This window comes from Melanotaenia boesemani, chromosome 2 (assembly GCF_017639745.1).
Source record: "Melanotaenia boesemani isolate fMelBoe1 chromosome 2, fMelBoe1.pri, whole genome shotgun sequence".
In the NCBI taxonomy this organism is placed as follows: Eukaryota; Metazoa; Chordata; class Actinopteri; order Atheriniformes; family Melanotaeniidae; genus Melanotaenia; species Melanotaenia boesemani.
Window position 1 is genome coordinate 28532929 of NC_055683.1, and position 19364 is coordinate 28552292.

The following is a 19364-nucleotide window of genomic DNA, read 5'->3' on the forward strand; positions in this document are numbered from 1 at the left end:
ACTACATCGCCTCTGAGGGTAATGACAACTTCTAAGACGTGAGACCTAACAAATTACCTCTAGTAATAAACCTGATTTATGAGTTAGTTTTATACAGGCGCACCGCTCATCCATACTCTGAGGACACAGTCCTATGGGAGGGAAGAGGCGGAGGTGGAGAACAGAGGGAGGGAGTGATGGTGAGAGGGAGAGATTGAATGAGAGAGACAGAAAGAAACTGTGAGGAGCCACCACAACAAAACTTCTCTAGCAATCAAGAAAGTGGACCGACAGTGCATCTGTCTTTTCTTCCACGCATGGCTTCCTAGTTCCAACAAACAAAACTTCTGCGGTATAAAGTTCTGGGTGCTTAAGCAGACGGTGTCCCCGCTTTGAAGGATGGACCATTTAATAAGGACCAGGACGCGCAGGAGAATACAGCTATGTATTTTTATCCTGCTTCATCTAACGACAACAAAAGCCGGTAAAGTATCCAGTCGTACACCTACAATTTCAATAATAAAGGAGGTTGAGCAGGTTATACGTGCTCAAAGAGGTAAAAATGTCAATGAAAATCCCATCAGTGACTTTAGCTCGAGTGATGCACCGTTTCACTTGGGTATCCAAGTTTACTTCAGCTTGCTTTTTGCAGGCACTTTAATACCTCACATGGTCTGCAGGCAACGCAAACTTTTAGCGCAAATTCATAATCTTCACACTCTGTTTTTTAGGTTTACTTTGATCCTGGTGTGTTCAGCTGATTTCTAAACTGTGCAAATCTTCTGGTGATGCTGCAACTTGTCTAGCAGAGTTGGCTGGCATTAGCTCAGATTACTTTCGGAAGTTGTTGGAAAGTATCAGAACTGTGCAAATGACTACAGTTATTCGATATATTTTTGTGAATTTTTATGCTTAGCCCTGTTTATTCTCGTCACCCTTACCCAACGAACATATCTGGATCAAATTAGCTGGCTCCGCAGCAGTCGCATTTTAATTAAATGTGCTGCCAAGACTTGAATTTGAATGCGTCCTTTCTGCGTCAGGTGGAGATGCAGCCTGTGATGTCATCTTTGAGTTTGCTTGTGACCGGCGTCGGTTTACTGTGAAAATGGTTTAACGTTGGTTTGAGAACGAGGTGAATGGCTGAACACTGAAAGAATAGAGTAGATTAAAATTCCAGTCATGGATGTGTTTAATGTGCCCTTTGCTGGCGTAGGTTGTGTGAAGGGGTTTAGCACTAACACTCTTACTGCCATAGTCGTGATTATTCAGGTTACTTTGGATGTATTTCACTTTTCTTTTTTTTTCTACTTCAGGTTTTGCTTCTACTTATGATCATATTGCACAGAGTTAGTTTTGAGATGCAATTACATTTTCTGTCCCCTGCAAAGAGATGACTGACTCTCAAAAAGCTGGAGCTGCATTTCTGTCATTGCAGCCTGGTGTTCATCAAGATGTTCATCAAGTGCTGTCCGTTTGTGCTCATATTTACCATTTGTTCTAATGCTTTCCATCACCCACTCACTTTAGTCAGAATCCTCTTCATGCCCTACGGCCATTTGAGACTGCCTTTAACTGGTGCAGGCTACTTCCTTGCAGGTGCAGCAGTTAGAAGTCCCCGATGGAGTGACATGTCTCAACAGAAGGGGTGAACCCTGTGTTTATAAGAGGTGCTTTAAATGTTTAATTTTCACTCGCAACTTTCCACATGCACCCAGTCTATAGCTGGGAGGATTTGTTGGACCTCACTGACTGAAATGAAATGATGGCAAAGGAAGTCAGCCAACTGACCTAATCACATTCAAGTGGCACAGTGGCTGCTGTGTCCATTGCTAATGAGGGCCTGTGCAGGAAGAGGCTGAGATGATTTCAAAGTGTATGAGACATATGGTGTTGCAGATATTGGAGTCTTAGATATGTGCTTGTGGTTGATAATTCATTTGTACATCTGAGCCTTTGAATGTTCCCCAAGAACATGTGTGTATTACAGCTAAAGGAGCGTTTTCCCATATGCTTTCTGTGTGTGTTCAAGAGACATGAGAGAGCACTTTGTAGTCATGTTTACAGACAGGAAGTGGGGCATTATTGCACATGTGCACAGTTCTTTTTAGTCAGAATCCTCTCTTCTTTTTCTTCAACCCATTTGTGTTGTTTTTTTAACCTCTTTTGTTTTTCTGTTACATTCAAAGTCTCTGTATAATTTGTTTTTATTTTATATGCCTTATCTCTTCGTTTACATCATCTTCTTTCTCCTGCTTATACCCTGCTGCTTCCTTAATTCTTTGTCATTGGGAAATTGTGCATGCAGGCCCCTCACTGTGTCTTGTTTGATGCGTTTTGACTTCTTGCCAATCCTGCATCAGACTCCAATAGGACAGTAAACCTCATTTTCCTTTGATCCATCACAAATTAGTAGCACAGGAAAACAAATGAAAAAGGCAACTGGATTTGATGGTGTTTATATTATGAAAAGACGAAGTTTCTAAATGTTAGTGCTCCAGTGCTTTCTTGTGTTTTTTCATTTGTTTTAATCCAGTAAAATCTTTCAACATCATAAGAATCAGAAATGCTAATGTTTGTCCCTAGCTGCTGATGCTGCAAGTGTCAAATCAAACTGCTGCTAAGACTTTTTGATGAGCCACATTTTTATTTGGAATTCTCCCAAGCCTTTAATATGTAGAAATGATATTTAAACACTTTGTGTCGCCGCACTGTAATCTATAGTATTCACCACACATCTGGCTTCCAGAAATTTCCTTTCCCTCAGGCTTTTCTAATCATTGGAAGCTCCAAGCAGCTTTATTTGGGACTTGCTGGAGATGCTTCCTGTGGAATTGCAATGTGCAGACATCAGGGCTTACTTCTTTGCAGTATCCCTTTATATATAATCTGCCTCTTTATTCAAGTTTTAAACCTCATTCATCACATGCACATCATGGTAGAGGTCAGAGTAATATTAGCTCCTACTGAAGCCATCTATAGTCTCTTCAAAACAACATTGTGACCTGGCTTATTATTTGTAACTTATCTGAGCTTCCTGAGTGTCCCCCGATGTATAAGTGTAATTGATGTGTTTGTGTGCATGTGTAGCGTGTATGGTGTTCTGCATTGATTTTAGCAAACTGGGCCAATGTTGTGTCCAAGAGACTAAATGACAGATTGGAGTTGGAACTTGAAATGGACTTGGACATGTGTATATTTGCATGTTTGTATCTAATTCTTCCTCTGTGTCTGACTGGATAGGTCCCTGTTCATATGAAACTGTGTCTGAGTAACACTTGTTCTATTAGTTGTGCTTGTGTTATATTTTTGAGAACTTGCTATCCGTTTTAGCTCTTTAAGGGAGTTTGTGGTTAGAAATTAGGTCACTCTGTGCCAATGTTAGGCATGCATTGGAGATCATGTTAATGTTTATGGAATGTATGTATTACAGTTTTCAAATAAAGTTGTTAGAAGTAGAGGGGAGCAAATGTGTTTTTTTTTTTTTTTTTTTTTTTTAAGTTTTTGTCTCCATCTGTGTGGAGCGCCTATTTGGTACAGGATGTTGAAGGGCAGGTGTTTTCTCTGTGGGCCAAGCAGCTTTTGGCCTATCAGCTCATCATGCCGAGAGCAAATATGAGCAAAACAAACTGTGGAGATCGAAGAATGTGGTGCTGATGTGAACTGGAAAGAAATGTGTAACCAGATTCCACTTTAATCCTTTGGCTTCAACACCAGTAGTGTAACTGGTGTGGGCATTTTCCTTCACAACAGAACAGACTCTCTGACCCAGATTCAGCAGGGCAATCTGAACAGGTTATATTGTGTTAATAAATGCTTACTTTAGGTTTCTTATTTACCCATCATAATGTATATAAAGTCTGTGATTTGACAATACTTTACCATTGCAAATTGCATGATTGGAATGGTTAAAAGCTTTGACTGATATGGCCTAGATTTTTTAATTTTATATATATATAAAAATTGTCCCCTTGCCCTCCGTGGGCGGTCTCATCCATCCAAGCTCGGACCCTTTACCAGAGGCCTGGGAGCTTGAGGGTTCTGTGAGTATCTTTGCTGTTCCTAGGACTGCACTCTTCTGGACCGAGATGTCTGAGGTTTGTCCTGGGATCTGCTGTAGCCACTCTTCCAGTTTGGGGGTTACTGCCCCGAGTGCTCCGATGACCACGGGCACCACTGTTGCCTTCACTTTCCAGGCCTTCTCAAGTTCTTCTTTCAGGCCTTGGTATTTCTTCAGTTTCTCATGTTCCTTTTTCCTGATGTTGCAATCGCTTGGTATTGCGATGTCAACCACAACGGCTTTCCTCTGCTGTTTGTCCATCACCACAATGTCCGGCTGGTTTGCATTACCATTTTGTCGGTCTGGATCCGGAAGTCCCGCAGGATCTTAGCTCGGTCATTCTCTACCACCTTCGGAGGTGTTTCTCACCTTGACCTCGGGGCTTCCAGTCTGTACTCCGCACAGATGTTCCTGTACACTATACCAGCCACTTGGTTATGACGCTCCTTGTAAGCTTTCCCTGCCAGCATCTTACACCCTGCAGTTATGTGCTTGATTGTCTCAGGGGCCTCTTTGCACAGTCTACACCTGGGGTCTTGTCTTGTATGGTAGATCTGGGCCTCTATTACTCTGGTGCTCAAGGCCTGCTCCTGTGCAGCTATGATCAGTGCCTCTGTGCTGTCTTTCAGTCCAGCCCTTTCTAGCCATTAGTAGGATTTCTTGATATCAGCCACTTCAGTTATCTGTTGGTGGTACATCCCATGATGGGGCTTTTCCTCCCATGATGGTTCCTCCATCAACACATGATCTGTTTTCCACTGCCTGAGACATTCACGGAGCACTTCTTCCATTAAGGCCATCTTCCTGATGTATTCAATTCATCCTGGATAGTGGTTCTGACACTCACTAGTCCTCTACCTCCTTCCTTGCGCTTAGTCCTTAGGACTTGCCTTACTCGTTGGAGGTATTTGGCTGTGGCTGCTTTTCTTGTGGCCTGTTCGAGGTTGCCATTGGCTTGTGGGATTCCAAGGTACTTGTAACTGTCCTCAATGTCTGCTATTCTGCCGTCTGGGAGTGAGACCCCTTCTGTATGGACTACCTTCCCTCTCTTTGTCACCATCCGCACACACTTCTCAAGTCCAAATGACATTCCGATGTCATTGCTGTAGATTCTGGTTGTGTGGATCAGTGAGTCAATGTCTCGCTCACTCTTGGCGTACAGCTTGATGTCATCCATGTAGAGGAGGTGACTGATGGTGGACCCATTCCTGAGTCGGTATCCATAGCCAGTCTTGGTGATTATTTGGCTGAGGGGGTTCAGACCTATGCAGAACAGCACAAGGGACAGGGCATCTCCTTGGCATATGCCACATGGACACTTGTGGAATTGGCTTGCAGTTGGCTTCAAGGGTGGTCCTCCACTGCTGCAATTAGTTTGCAATGAAGGCTCTTGGAGTCCTGTTGATGTTATACATCTCCAAGCATTCCATGATCCATGTATGTGGCATTGAGTCATAGGCTTTCTTGTAATCACTCCAGGCAGTGCACAGATTGGTATTCCTGGTTTTGCAGTCCCAAGTGACTGTTTTATCTACCAGCAGCTGGTATTTTTACCAGTGCCTTTCTGTGCTGTGCTCGTGTATTGATCCATGTGCCCACTTATCTTAGCCACTATGATGCCTGACATGAGCTTCCATGTGGTAGGGAGACAGGTTATTGGCCGATAGTTGGATGGTGCTTGAGTGCTTAAGAGTATCCTTTAGGGGATCCTTCTGGATCAGGATTGTCTGGCCTTCAGTTAGCCATTCAGGATGGGTCCCATCCTTTAGCAGCTGGGTCATTTGTGCTGCCAGGCGCTCATGGAGTGCAGTTAGCTTCTTCAGCCAGTAGGTGTGAATCATGTCAGGCCCTGGTGCTGTCCAGTTTTTCATCAGAAATACTTTATTATTAATCCCTTGCAGGGAAATGCCTGAGACTCTTTGTTGAATGTCTGCCACTGTGATGGTTACTGGTTCTTGTTCAGGGAGGTTGCTGTGGTCTGCTTTTAGATCCATCAGCCACTGTGCACCGCTGTTGTGCGATGCCTCCTTCTCCCATATGCTTTTCCAATATTGTTCAGTCTCCAGTCTGTTGTTATTATCCTGCCACTGAGAGTTCACTTTAGCTGGTTGAGTTGAGAACAGCCAGTTTATTCGCCTTGCTTCAACTTCTTTCGTGTACCTCTTTAGGCGGATGGCCAAGGCTTGGAGTCATTGTTTGGCAGTTTGTAGTGCTTCAGGTATGGGCATCTGGCTGTACTTCCTGAGTACCTGTTTTTTCATTGCACCTTTCTGGAGCTCTGATAGTTGGCTCTCTTCTCTCCTAGCTGCCTTGATTTTAGCCTCCAACCTCCTCTTCCATAATGGATATGTATCTTTATGGTTGCTCTTTGGTTGATAGCCAAGCACCTCAAGGATCATTGCTGCTGAGGTGTAGATCAGCTCATTGGTTTTAGTGATGGTCATTGTAGGAATCGTTCTCAAAGCTGCATTCACATCTTCCAGGAGACTTTCCGATGGTGCTTTACTCAGCCTCTGTAATTGGCATCGGGGTTGCCTGATGTTCATTTTTGCCATGATCTTATCTCTTAGGTCAGTCGCTGCCTCGCGCAGCGTGACTGTGCTTATTGGAGCTTCGTACCCAATCTCTGTATGGGGACCTGTTGTTGACTCCCCCCTGACCTAGTATCCTGGCTCCCCCTTACCGTAGCATTTGTGTTGTACCTCGTCAATCTCAAGCTGTGATAGCAGTTGCCTTCTGTGGATGTTGGAACGTTGGGCAACTAGTTGTTTGGCAGTGAGTGTGGATTGTGGGTTTCGAAGATTCCATATTTCCCACATTCTCTGCATGTAACCCCTCTGACTAGTGTTACTGGAGTAGTAGCAGATTGTTTGCTCACTCTAGTGTGATAAAGTGCACAGTTAGTTTATCAATAGAATTTGTCCGTGGGTGTTTAATTTTAGTTTTCCTCGTATTATAGTGTTCTTGTCTGCACACACTTGTCACACAGACGGAGAGTCACATCCAGTCCTTATTAGATTATCTGTTATTAACGCCCGAGCTAAAATGTGTCTGGATTTATTCAAACATTTGCACTGGACCTTTCACTGATTTTTTTTTTAATTAATCACCATCTTTTAGCGCTTGGCACACTTGAATATTTACATTTAAGTGTGTAATTGTCAGATTCTATGATTTTTTATTTCTTCTGGATGAGAATGTGTTTTCACGATACGTGCATATTTCCATGCAGTGATTTAAAGTTGAAATGTCAGTTCTTCTCCTCCACTCATCTTAGGGTGTGGTCCAAAACACTATGGGAATATCTAACTGCCCAGATTTCTTTTTGGCTTCATTTCTTGTTAAAATTCCTCCAGTTCCCACATGCAATAGCTTTTGACAGTGTAGTACTGTGTGTGTGCGAGAGGGGTATTTTCAGGCAGGGCTGGGAGTGTAGGAGGTGTGAGTCATGAAGCATGTCTTAAGAGACATTTGTTTTAGGAACACAGACAACACATTATGTCCATGTATGACTAAAATGGTCCTGTGTTGTATGACCGCAGGGCATGGAGAGAATGGGTCAGAAACCACAGATGATGCACAGTTGAAGATGGCTTGGAGGCATTTGGTGGGATAGAGTCTGTTCTGTGAGATGGACTGTTCAGCTCTTTTCTATAAGGAAACCTGCATCTGCCACTGCTCCTGGGCGATTGAGGTTATCTCATAGATTAAAGCACAATAGGAGGAAAAAGAGAGCCTCAGAAAAGTGTTGTGGCTGAGCAATCTGCATAAGTTTCCACAGTATGTATTCTATTTCTGTATTAAAAAGATGTACCGGTCTGTGCATGTTGAATTGGCCTGTTCACCAAGAATTGGCCAGCATTCATGAAATATCTAAACATTTTAGCCCCTTCCACAAGTACTCTGACCTTTTGATGTGATTGGAAAACACACTGAGTCACTGGTCCTTAGAGACACTATGGTATTTTGAACAAGTTGAGCATAACTTTAAATGGTAGGAACAGTTTTGTTTATAAGTAGCTGTATTAGAGTATTCTTGATCTTTAAAATAAAAAAAAACAAATGAGATGCAAGCAAAACGTGTTCAGACAGTCAGTGCTGGAGGATAAGTAAAGAAGCTGCTACAATAGGCATAACTCAAGGTGACTTAATGGATCCAAAGCAGGGAAAAGATAACATTCTTTTACTGATTGTTGCATGGATCTGGACTGCTAATGGCAGACATCCATTACTCTAGGTGATTCTTCTTGATGATTTGCCAGGAATGGAAGCTGTGGAATAGAGAATACTCAACAGAAACATGATGATATTTTATTTAGGTTATTCTTGTATCCAACTAGCTGTTAATATTGTATCAGAAGGCTATTAGAGTTACTTCTTTGCAAATCCAGTGCAGATATTTCCCTTGTCCTCTGAATAAGCTTATCCACTTTATTCCTAACTTTACTGCATTTTGCACAATTGGGTGTTGGATGCTTATTATTTCCTGCACATTTGATTCCTAACAGTGAAAGCAAGGTCTTTGTTGAGAAAGTTTCTGGTGCTTCTCTCAGATTTCTGTCTGTGGCATTGCTGTACATTTCGATTGTTCCTTTTTTGTCTTTGAAGTATTGGAGGTCAATGGTGTTCTGTCAGCCTCAAGCTAAAACATCAACAGCTGACCCTAAAACTCATTACAGAAATCCTCTTTATGTGATTCAAGGAGTGTATTGTAATATCAGCGCTGGATTGCTCAAAATGACATGTTTCTGTTAGTTTGCACTGAGGCCATTTTGTCAGTGTTTGTAAGATCAGACCCATGTTGCTTCAGTTTTTTCAATTTTTCCAAACATCACTGCCTTGTGACCTCTCTTCCTCTCTGTGCATGAGCATGTATGAGAGATTGAGGAAAACAGTGGGAGAAAGCATTTAAATGTGTGTTGGATTCTGACCTTTGATTAAAAAACAAACTTTTAACTCAGCTAACCAGAATTAAATTGATTTGTAGTCAGCAATCAAATAAAGCCGCAGTAAAGCTCATTTGGGATCAGATAAGGACAGAGACACCCTACCCATTCAGTGAAATATTATAACCCCAACATGAGACAGAGTACACTGTAAACTAAAAGTCTCTCAACAGAAATGCAGCTGCTTACATTTTCCAATTAGAGATTCAGCTACAAGAACAGACAACACTGTGGAGTGCCATGTCTCTGCACAGTTGCTTTGAGGGACAGTCTGGAAAGAGCATTTTTTGATGAACCTAGTTTTCTTGGTGATTCACTTAAAGCAAATGTAATTTGTTTGTTGGATAATTTAACCAGTATAATCAGTCTGTTAGTTAAAATGCCAGTTGTGGCCTGTGTTAGCAGGTGTCCCAACAGTGTTATTGGATGTCACAGATTTATTGGATTTCACCAGTGTGGAGTATCATGCACAAAACATTTAATTTATTGTCAGTAATTTTTCCCTTGCCACCAAAATCGTGACCGCTTTCAGTTCTGTTTTATGTGAGAATGAAAATTTTTTCTTTGTAACATGGTGAGGTGTTTAGTTTCTGATTTCAACATTGGGGAAAGGGTTATAGGGAAAAATAAATACTGCACAAAACAGTTCACAGAAGTAGGCGTTACATTTATATTTATCAGTGAACTTATTTTTGCAGCAGTGTGTTGCATTTAAAACACAGACAATTAGACACTTGGTGTTCAGTCATTAACTGTGGGTACATAAATACATTTTGTGCCAAGAATGCCAAAAACAAATTTAAACAAAATGAGATTAAATTAATAAAACAAAAAAACAAACAAATAGAAAACATTAATTATGAAATGCTGGCTGTCACAGTGGAGCTGTTTACATTGGGTTGAGGGTTTTAACCTGCCTCTTTCACAGTGTATGACATGTATGGGTTTTAATCTGGGGGTGCAACTTCTGCTACCATGTCCTTGTCTTTTGTAAGCATGCAGCTGCTTAAATTCTTAAGGGATTGTGTCAAAAATTTATTGACTGATTGTGTTGTGCTTCTTTTATCCAAATTGGCGAGTTAGCAGATTACTTGTCTGTAGAATATGCATGAACTTTTGACATGTTGATAAGCTAATGGGTTAGTTTAGATGTGATTGTTCAATGAAATGATGGTGTGAAAAGTATTTCTAAACCTGCATATAAGTGTTTTGATTGACATTGATTATGCAGAATATTGACACCTTTACTTTTTTCCTAAAGAGAAACAGACCTAAATGAATCCATTGTTAATTTAAAGTTTACAGCAGCTAACACACCATTTTACCACTGACATGCAAATGTAAATATTATTTTTCTGTGAATAATATGGAATTTCTACATTAATATTTCACCTTTTGTTGAATCTAAACTGCGGTACACAGTGCCTGTCAGCCAGATAAAAGACATATTTAGTTCAGTAATAAGAGAGTATCGATAACAAGTAGAACAAACAAGAAAAAAATTCCAGTATAATTTTAATAACAATAACAGAGTTCATAGATGGTCTAATTTACTAGGCCTTAAAACATAAATGAAATCTACTACTTATCACATTTCAATGGTATTGCATTTTGTAGACATGCAATGGACCAGGGATCACCAGTTCTGGACCTCTTGGGCCAGTGTCCTGTAGATTTCCCTGCTGCAACACACCTGATTCAAATTAAATGGATCTCCAACAGCTTAGTGTCAAGTTCTGCACAAGCCTGTAAATAACCCGTTCATTTGAATCAGGTGTGTTGAAGCAGAGAGCCTGAAAAGAAACATCTAAAACCTGCAGGACACTGACTAATAGGTCCAGAGTTGGTGATCCCTGTCATAGACCATGAGGTAGTTGTGATATGGGCACTCACACTTTAGAGAATATTTGCAAAAGTTACCCACATTAAGTCATAAATAAAAGGTAACATTTGGCAAAAAGTCAAACTACTGAAAAATAAAAATAGGTCGTCTGAACATATGAGATACATCAACACCACATTGTGTTAATGTTAAAGAAACCAGTGTTGTTGTTTGTAGTTTTGCTCCAAGTGCTGGTGATTTGGATGCTAATGTTACAGTCAGAATGCATTTATATACCTTATCTCCTGACATTTAGCCCTTGGTCTGCTACCAAGATAAATAGAGTAGATTTGAAAGTTATCCTGAATGACTGTGAGTGTGTGGGTGAATATTTACTGTTAGTACTTGTGCATATAATAGCTCAAGAATTAATTTGTTTTCTCCCAATTTTCTGTCATCACTTTGGCATATATATTATGGTGTATAAGTTCAAAGTTATAAGAGCTTGAGGTCTTAAATATGTTTAGATATATACCTTGTGTTTTCTGTTAATTGAATCTGGCTATATTTCGTAGTTTAACTTATTTACAACCTCTTCACCATGTGAAGGAGCTAAGAGGACAAGCAGTTAAATCTGCTTTGGATAAAGGACACCTACTTTGCAAATAAATAATGCCATAAAATGTAACATTGTGTTTTTCTACGAGCGATGTCTTGGCAACGGTAAACTCTCTCCACATGTTTAATTAACAGGGAGAATAAAAGGCAAGCTTCGAGCAGCGAGAGTTGTAGGAGGCAATTTGGGTTTAGGATCCTCGTTTCAGATGCCTGGAATGCTAAGTGCTGAGCGGCTCTCTGTAGCAGCTGGTGGGAGACTGGCTCTGATCCTGTTAATGCTCACGGCAGCACTTTATCAGCAGACATCTAATAACATGAACAGTGGACTTCAAATAAAGCATAGGCTCATTGACAGCACAGAAACCAGAAAGTTCATATCTAAAGGGGCAGCAGTTGCTTTAATAAACAGAATTTGATATATATGTCATTTATTTAAGTTAGAGAAATCCATCTGAACATTTGGATTAACTGGTTTTCCTGGAGTTTTCATTAGAATCACATGAGTTATCTAGAGTGAATAGGAGTCATTTGCCTTATTCTGTCAGATTTGGTTTCTGTACATTTTTATATAATATCTTAAACAATTGAAATTTCATTTAGTTAAAAAATGACTTCACTGCAAATGGTTAATTTTTTAAAACTATAGCCTTTGATGGTTAGAAAAAATTTGCTGACTTGTCAGGGGATGTAGCAGTGAGAATACATAAACCACAAATGGACTTATGCTAGTAAAAGATTCAGATTATGATAAATGGGATGTGGATGCATTGTTGTGGGCTTGTGCAGAATGAGCTGCATCCAGGTGTCAGCTGTCAGGTGTGCTACCGGAGGATTAAGGTTCAGACTGTGTACCACCCCTATCCTATAATAACACCCACAGAAGCGTGGCCACCTGCCGCCACATCTCAGAGAAGCTCTTCTCTTCCGACTCTAAGGAAGCAGGAAGGCACCACATTTTAAAACCAGCTTCCAGCAGCACTAAATCCTGCTCTTCAGCTCAGTAACAACCAGCACTTAACTGACCGAGACAAAAAAGGGCTGTCACACTGGCTGAATTTAAGTGTTAAACTGATGAGGGTAAAAGCATGCAGCTGCCATCTGTTACATGCTTTTTAAGTTTACCAGTGCTTAAAAGAGGAAACGACACAAGCAAGAAATAAATGTATTAAAAAGGATGTTAACAATAACTTGTTCATAAAGACAGAAAGAGCTACAATCTGTAAGCATGAAATGAACAACACATTTCTTCGATCTGCACCGTAACTACGGGCAGATGGCTCATTTTCTCTTCCTTTCTGTTCCCAGATGACCCCATTGATGTTCTGCGAGTGCTGGAGCTGTCAGAGAACATGGAGGGGGTGTCCTTGGAGTCTGGTCTCTGTACTAGCAGGAGAGGCATGGAGGAGATGGACCTGGCTTACAAGATCAAAAAGATCCAGCTTAGTGCTCCCACTAAACAGCTATTCCCTGGTAGTGTCTAGACTCTTTTCAACAAGACCACATACAGAAAATCCTTTTAATTAACTTCAGCAAAGGAATACTTGAAGATTTCTTATAATGGCAGAAATCACTAAAGTGTATAGCATTTGTGGAGGGAGTATTTTCTCAATAAAAGTTTAAGAAACATCTAAGGCACTGACTGCTTTAATGGGTCATGTTTTTCATCATTATTTTTGCCCCGGTCTCACTGACAGTGGGTATGCCTGCATGTTATAAAAATGGCTGTTGCCCGCTAATTTCTGTCCTTTATGACGTAACAACTCTCTCATCCTTTCCTCACTCTGCTCTGCCATTTAGTTTCTAAATTTCCTGAGAATTTCTCCCTGATGGCTACCATACGAGCTAAGAAGGGCTCCCAGGCTTTCCTGCTTTCCATGTATGATGACCAGGGGGTGCAGCAGCTTGGACTTGAAGTGGGCCGATCACCTGTCTTCCTGTATGAGGACCAGCATGGGCAGCCCACCCCAGAACTTTATCCCATTTTCAGGAGGATCAACCTGGCTGATGGAAAGTGGGTAGTATGAGGGATTGTAACCTCTCCATTGCACCAAACATGTTGATCTGGCAGAACAGAGTTTTAGATGTGTGTGTCCAATAGACCAGGTCTACTTTCTAACTGATGTATGTGCACACAACATAACTTTTTTCAAACCTTAACAAGTCTCTAGTCAAATCTTCACGTCTTTATACAGCTAGTTGCTCTGCTTTACCGGAATATCTTTAGAGGGAATAAGATGGTTGTGGAACACTTGATTCATTGATTTAATCTGATCAAAGAAGATAAGGAAATCAGTTCTTCACAGTTTCTCAGATTTCCCTCTGGTTTTCTTGAGAGGCGTGAAACAGTTTGGTAGGTCACTGATTCTGCAGACATTTCATCACACACAAAAAAATCCTCCGCTTCAACATTTTTGTTCCACCACAAGGTTGAATTGTCATTTAATTCTTTCTTTTTGTTTTTTTTTTCAGATGGCACAGGATAGCTTATAGTGTGCAGGACAAGACTGTGACCCTCTACTTGGATTGCCAGAAGGTAGAGGCCTTGGATCTGCTGCGAGGGGAGAATGCAGTTGTCAGCACAGAGGGTGTCACTGTGGTTGGTACACGGCTGCTGGATGAAGATGTTTTTGAGGTAGGGTTTTAGTAAAGCAAAAGAACCCCTTAAAGCAGATACTTGGATGTTTATTTAGGAGTTGCATTCTCATCCAGTCCAGTTTCAGTTTATTTTTTCCTTACTTTTTTATTTATTTAAACAAAACATTTGGTGGCTCTAATTTGAATGCATCATTTTCTGTGGTTGAACTGTCAAGCTAATTGCCAGCAATTGTGTGTTTATTGTGCAACTCTGTTGGGGTAGACAGAATACAACTCCAGTTCCAAAAAAGTTGTAATTCTGTGTAAAATGTAAATAACCCTTGAATGCCTGACCAAAGAAATAACGTGCATAAATGATATCAAAAGACTTTTTTATGTTAAATAAATAAATAGCATTTATGTACTGTTTCTTACTGTTTCATATGTCAGAATTATTGCAGTGGAAAAAGTATCCATCAGAGGGCAGACGGCAAGTATCAGATTCCATACAACTGTGTTCTGAGTAAGGTTTTTTACCATATAGTAATGCCACAGGTCTCAGAAACAGACAGTATGCAAATATGATACTTTTTATTGGAATAAAAACAAAATCCAAGTAGAACATAAACAATATATCAAATGTTGAAACTGTGACATTTGACCATTTCATGGAAAAATCCCTAAAGAGTTGGAACATGGTGATGTTTACCATTGTTTAGCTTCCCTTGTTCTTTCAACTACTGTTTGTAAAAGTCTGGAAAACAAGGAGACCATGAAGTTTTAAGAAAGGAATGTTGTCCCATTCTCATCGGATGCAGGACAGTAGCTTCTCAAAAGCCTCTGTTGCAGGATATTTTGTTTTTTGATACACCAAAGGCTTTTTGTGTGTGCAGGCAGGCCACTTCTGCACAGACACTTTTCTCCTACAAAGCCATGCTGTTGTAATAGATGTATTTGGTTTAGCATTGTCTTGCTGAAAGCTGAAAGGCTTTCACTGAAAGAGATGTTGTGTGGATGGGAGCAGCTTTTGCTCTAAAACCTCAATGTTCTTTAAAGCATTATTGGAATCTTTACAAATGAGTAAGCTGGACACACCATAGACACTAATGCAACCCTTATATTATTAGACATGCAAACGTTTGAACTGTATACTGAATAACAAGCTGGATGGTCCATTTCCTCTGCAGGACACAGCCTCCATGGTTTCTAAAACAAAAAAAAAAAAAAAAATACAAACAAAACAAAACAATAACAAAAAAATCTAATTTTGACCACAGAACAGTTTTCCTCTTTGTCTCAGATCATTTTAAATGAGTTCTTTCCTAGAGAAAACATTTCTAGGTCATGTTCCGTCTTCTTTGTTGCATGAAAAAGCTTTAACCTGCATTTGTGGATTGAATAGTAAATTGTGTTCACAGACAGCAATTCCTGGAATTGTTCTTGAGCCCATGCAGTTATTGCTAGCAGAGAATCATGGTCTGTGTACAGATTCTGCCTGACTTTGAATCTTTGGATAATATTGAATTATACACTGTAGATATCTTCAGAGTTTTACATTTAGGAATATTTTCTCATATTGATCCAACATTTTTAGATACATTTTGTCGCATATAGGTGAACCTATTCCCATCTTTACACTGAGAAGCTCTACCTCTCTGAAATACTCCTTTTATATCCAGCCACATTACCGACTTGCTGCCAGTTAGCGTAATTAGATGTCAAGTGCTCGTCCAGTTTCTTTGGTTTATGCTTCTTTTTTAGATGTGCTTCTGCCATCAAATTCTCAATGAGCTAATGTTTTCCATGAAATGGTATAATGTCTCAGTTTCAAACTTCAGGTGGTGGCAAACTGGTCTCATTTAGAGAATTTTACATAATGTATAATGTACTTGTTTTTGTGTTTTTTCAAAACAAATGAGATGCATATTATCCCATATCCATTATATATCCATTATTCTCTGTTACTACTGACTTACTTCTATGTGCTGGCTTTTTCTGTTACTTCTGAGGTGGGAATGGTGGGTCCATCTGGGTCCAACTTGGTCCACTTTAATGTGTAACATGAAGGAAACATTTGAGTCACGGCCACATTTTCTGAATGTGTTGTCAAATTTTGGAAAATGTGATTAAGGATGATTTTCAATCATACTAAAAGTAGAATTCTTTTTTTTTTTTTTTAAGTTTGTTTAAAGTTTGTTTAGTTTTTTAAAGTCTGTTTTTTTTCTAAAGGTGAGTAAACTTTTTCTTAAAAAGTACATGTATTAGGGCCTTGCTTGGCAAGGCCAAAATTAAGTGTGTATCAGCTGAATAATCTGACAAGTCAAAGTAGGGGACGTCCTGAGGAACATGTATGACTTCTTATTATTTTTATTTTAGTTGTCAGTCATTTAGACCTCCTCTTGAATTCATTAATGGACATGATTTCAATTTTATCCATGTTGCATAATAGTTGCTGTTTACAAAGTTCCCAAAAAAGCATCCACCTGACAGCAGGGACAGCATAAGCTGACACAAAAATCTATGTCTACTATTGAATTTGGATTGGTAATCAATCCAAGAAGATTATATCTTAATGGACCAGTTGTCAAACATTGCAAATTTTTTATGCCTTTAAAATTCTATAAAAATTAAAAAAAAAAAAAAAAACACCATACCGTGGTGGAGGAGTTTGCGTGTCCTGACGATCCTAGTGGCTATGTTGTCGGGGGCTTTATGCCCCTGGTAGGGTCACCCATGGCAAACAGGTGTCTAGGGGAGGGACCAGATGAAGTGCAGCTCAAAACACACCTATAATGACGACAAACCATGGACCTAGGTTTCCCTTGCCCGGATATGGGGCACCGGGGTCCCCGCTCTGGAGCCAGGCCTGGAGGTGGGGCATGGAGGCGAGCACTTGGTGGCCGGGCCTTTGCCCATGGAGCTCGGTCGGGCTCAGCCCAAAATGGTGACATGGGCCCCCCCTCCTGAGGGCTCACCACCTGTTGGAGGAGCCATAGGGGTCGGGTGCAGTGTGAGCTGGGTGGCGGCCAAAAACAGGGACCCTGGCGGTCTGATCCTCGGCTACAGAAGCTAGCTCTAGGGATGTGAAATGTCACCTCTCTTGCGGGGAAGGAGCCTGAGCTGGTGTGCGAGGTTGAGTGGTAGATATAGTTGGACTCATCTCAATGCACGGCTTGTGCTCTGGAACCACTGTCCTTGAGAGGGGCTGGACCCTCTTCCATTCTGGAGTTGCTTCTGGTGAGAGGCGCTGAGCAGGTGTGGGCATGTTCATTGCCCCCCGACTTGGCGTGCGCGTTGGGGTTTACCCCGGTGGAAGAAAGGGTAGCCTCCCTCCGCCTTCAGGTGGGGGGACGGGTCCTGTCTGTTGTTTGTGCTTATGCACCAAACAGCAGTTCAGAGTACCCACCCTTTTTGGAGTTCTTGGAGGGGGTGTTGGAGAGCACTCCTTCCGGGGACTCCCTCGTTCTGCTGAGGGACTTCAATGCCCATGTGGGAAATGACAACGAGACCTGGAGGGACGTGATTAGGAGGAATGGCCCTCCTGATCTAAATCCGAGTGGTGTTTTGTTGTTGGATTTCTGTGCTCGCCATGGATTGTCCATAAAGAACATTTATTCAGGCATAAGTGTCCACATGTGCACTTGGCACCAGGACACTCTAGGCCGCAGTTTGATGATCGACTTTCGATCATCATATTGTCAGACATGCGGCCACATGTCTTGGATACTCAGGTGAAGAGAGGGGCGGAGCTGTCAACTGATCACCACCAGCTTTGGCGGTCACTAAGACAAAAACTCGGGCATGGGAGGAGTTTGGAGAGGCCATGGAGAATCACTTTCGGAAGGCTTCAAAGAGATTCTGGTCCACCATCCAGCGGCTCAGGAGGGGAAAGCAGTGCTCCATCAACACTGTGTACAGTGGCAATGGGGGGCTGCTAACCTTGACTTGAGCCTTTGTGAGGCGGTGGAGGGAATACTTTGAAGACCTTCTCAATTCCACCAACACATCTTCCAATGAGGAAGCAGAGTCTAGGGACCCTGGTGTTGGCTCTCCCATCTCTGGGGCTGAGGTCGTTGAGGTGGTTAAAAAGCTCCTCAGTGGCAGGGCCCCGGGGGTGGATGAGGTCCGCCCAGAGTTCCTCAAGGCTCTGGATGCTGTAGGGCTGTCTTGGCTGACATGCCTCAGCAGCATCGCGTGGACATCGGGGACAGTTCCCCTGGACTGGCAGACTGGGGTGGTGGTCCCCCTCTTCAAAAAGGGGGGCCGGAGAGTGTGGTCCAACTACAGGGGGATCACACTCCTCAGCCTCCCTGATAAGGTCTATTCAGGGGTGCTGGAGAGGAGGGTCAATTGAATAGTCGAATCTCGGATTGAGGAGGAGCAGTGTGGTTTTCGTCCCGGTCGTGGAACAGTGGACCAACTCTACTCTCTCCTCAGGGTCTTGGAGGGGGCATGGGAGTTTGCTCAACTAGTCTACATGTGTTTTGTGGACTTGGAGAAGGTGTTCAACCATGTCCCTCGGGGACTCCTGTGGGGGGTACCCCGGGAGTGTGGAGTGCCGGACCCCCTTGTATGAGCTGTCCGGTCCCTGTATGACCGGTGTCAGAGCTTGGTCCGCATCGCTGGCAGTAAATCAGAATCGTTTCCAGTGAGGCGTGATGCGGTTGGGGCACACTGACAGTCCACCACGGTCAGCAGTTGCGCTAAACTAATGTAGAGTTAGCTCAGCTAGAGCAGAAAATGTTACCAGGATGTTACTAAATGACATGTCATCACCTTTCACTGCAGGCCTGTCGGCTATCAGGGATGAGTATGTGTGGTGGGTGACTCCTCAGTTGTGACCAAAAGCCGGCACCTTTTCCTTGGTCTGCGATCTTTCGCGATCAGGTCATCCTCAGTAGATGACTCTTTACTGGGTAAAAATGACGGATCATCACTTTCTCCTGATTCCTGTCAAACTCAAACTCACGTGCTTTACTAAGCAACCAGGAGTGGTACGAATGGGTGTGGCGTGAAAACATCTGACACCTGAACACAATGCATTAAATTAGACGGAAGAAATTACCTCCCTGGCGGTTCTAGGTATATATGCTCAGATTTCTTTTTCTTGAGATCCCATACTCACCAAAATTCACTGTATGTTTACTGGACCCATTGCAGGAAAAGTCACGAATTGAGAGAAGTAGGGATTTTATTTTAACAGAGATACAAGTGTTTAAAAAATCAAGGAGGTAAAATTTACCCGCTTGGCTGTTCTAGTGTTAAGGGGATCCAATTTGGTGGCCTCAGGATTGGGTCTCTGCTCATTGCGGATGATGTGGTTCTGTTGGCTTCATCGGGCCGTGACCTTCAGCTCTCACTGGAG

General features: G+C 41.9%; 1 protein-coding gene across 1 annotated transcript in view; it reads left to right on the forward strand.

Moving 5' to 3' along the window:
* The first annotated feature begins 240 nt into the window (after positions 1-240).
* Positions 241-19364, forward strand: part of col5a3a (collagen, type V, alpha 3a) — a 53332-nt gene continuing 34208 nt past the window's right edge. Inside the window, exons 1-4 of the mRNA XM_041976181.1 lie at positions 241-463; positions 12731-12895; positions 13223-13436; positions 13895-14057. Coding sequence (XP_041832115.1) covers positions 379-463; positions 12731-12895; positions 13223-13436; positions 13895-14057 — 627 coding nt within the window. The 5' untranslated portion in view covers positions 241-378. The remainder of the gene's footprint in view (positions 464-12730; positions 12896-13222; positions 13437-13894; positions 14058-19364) is intronic.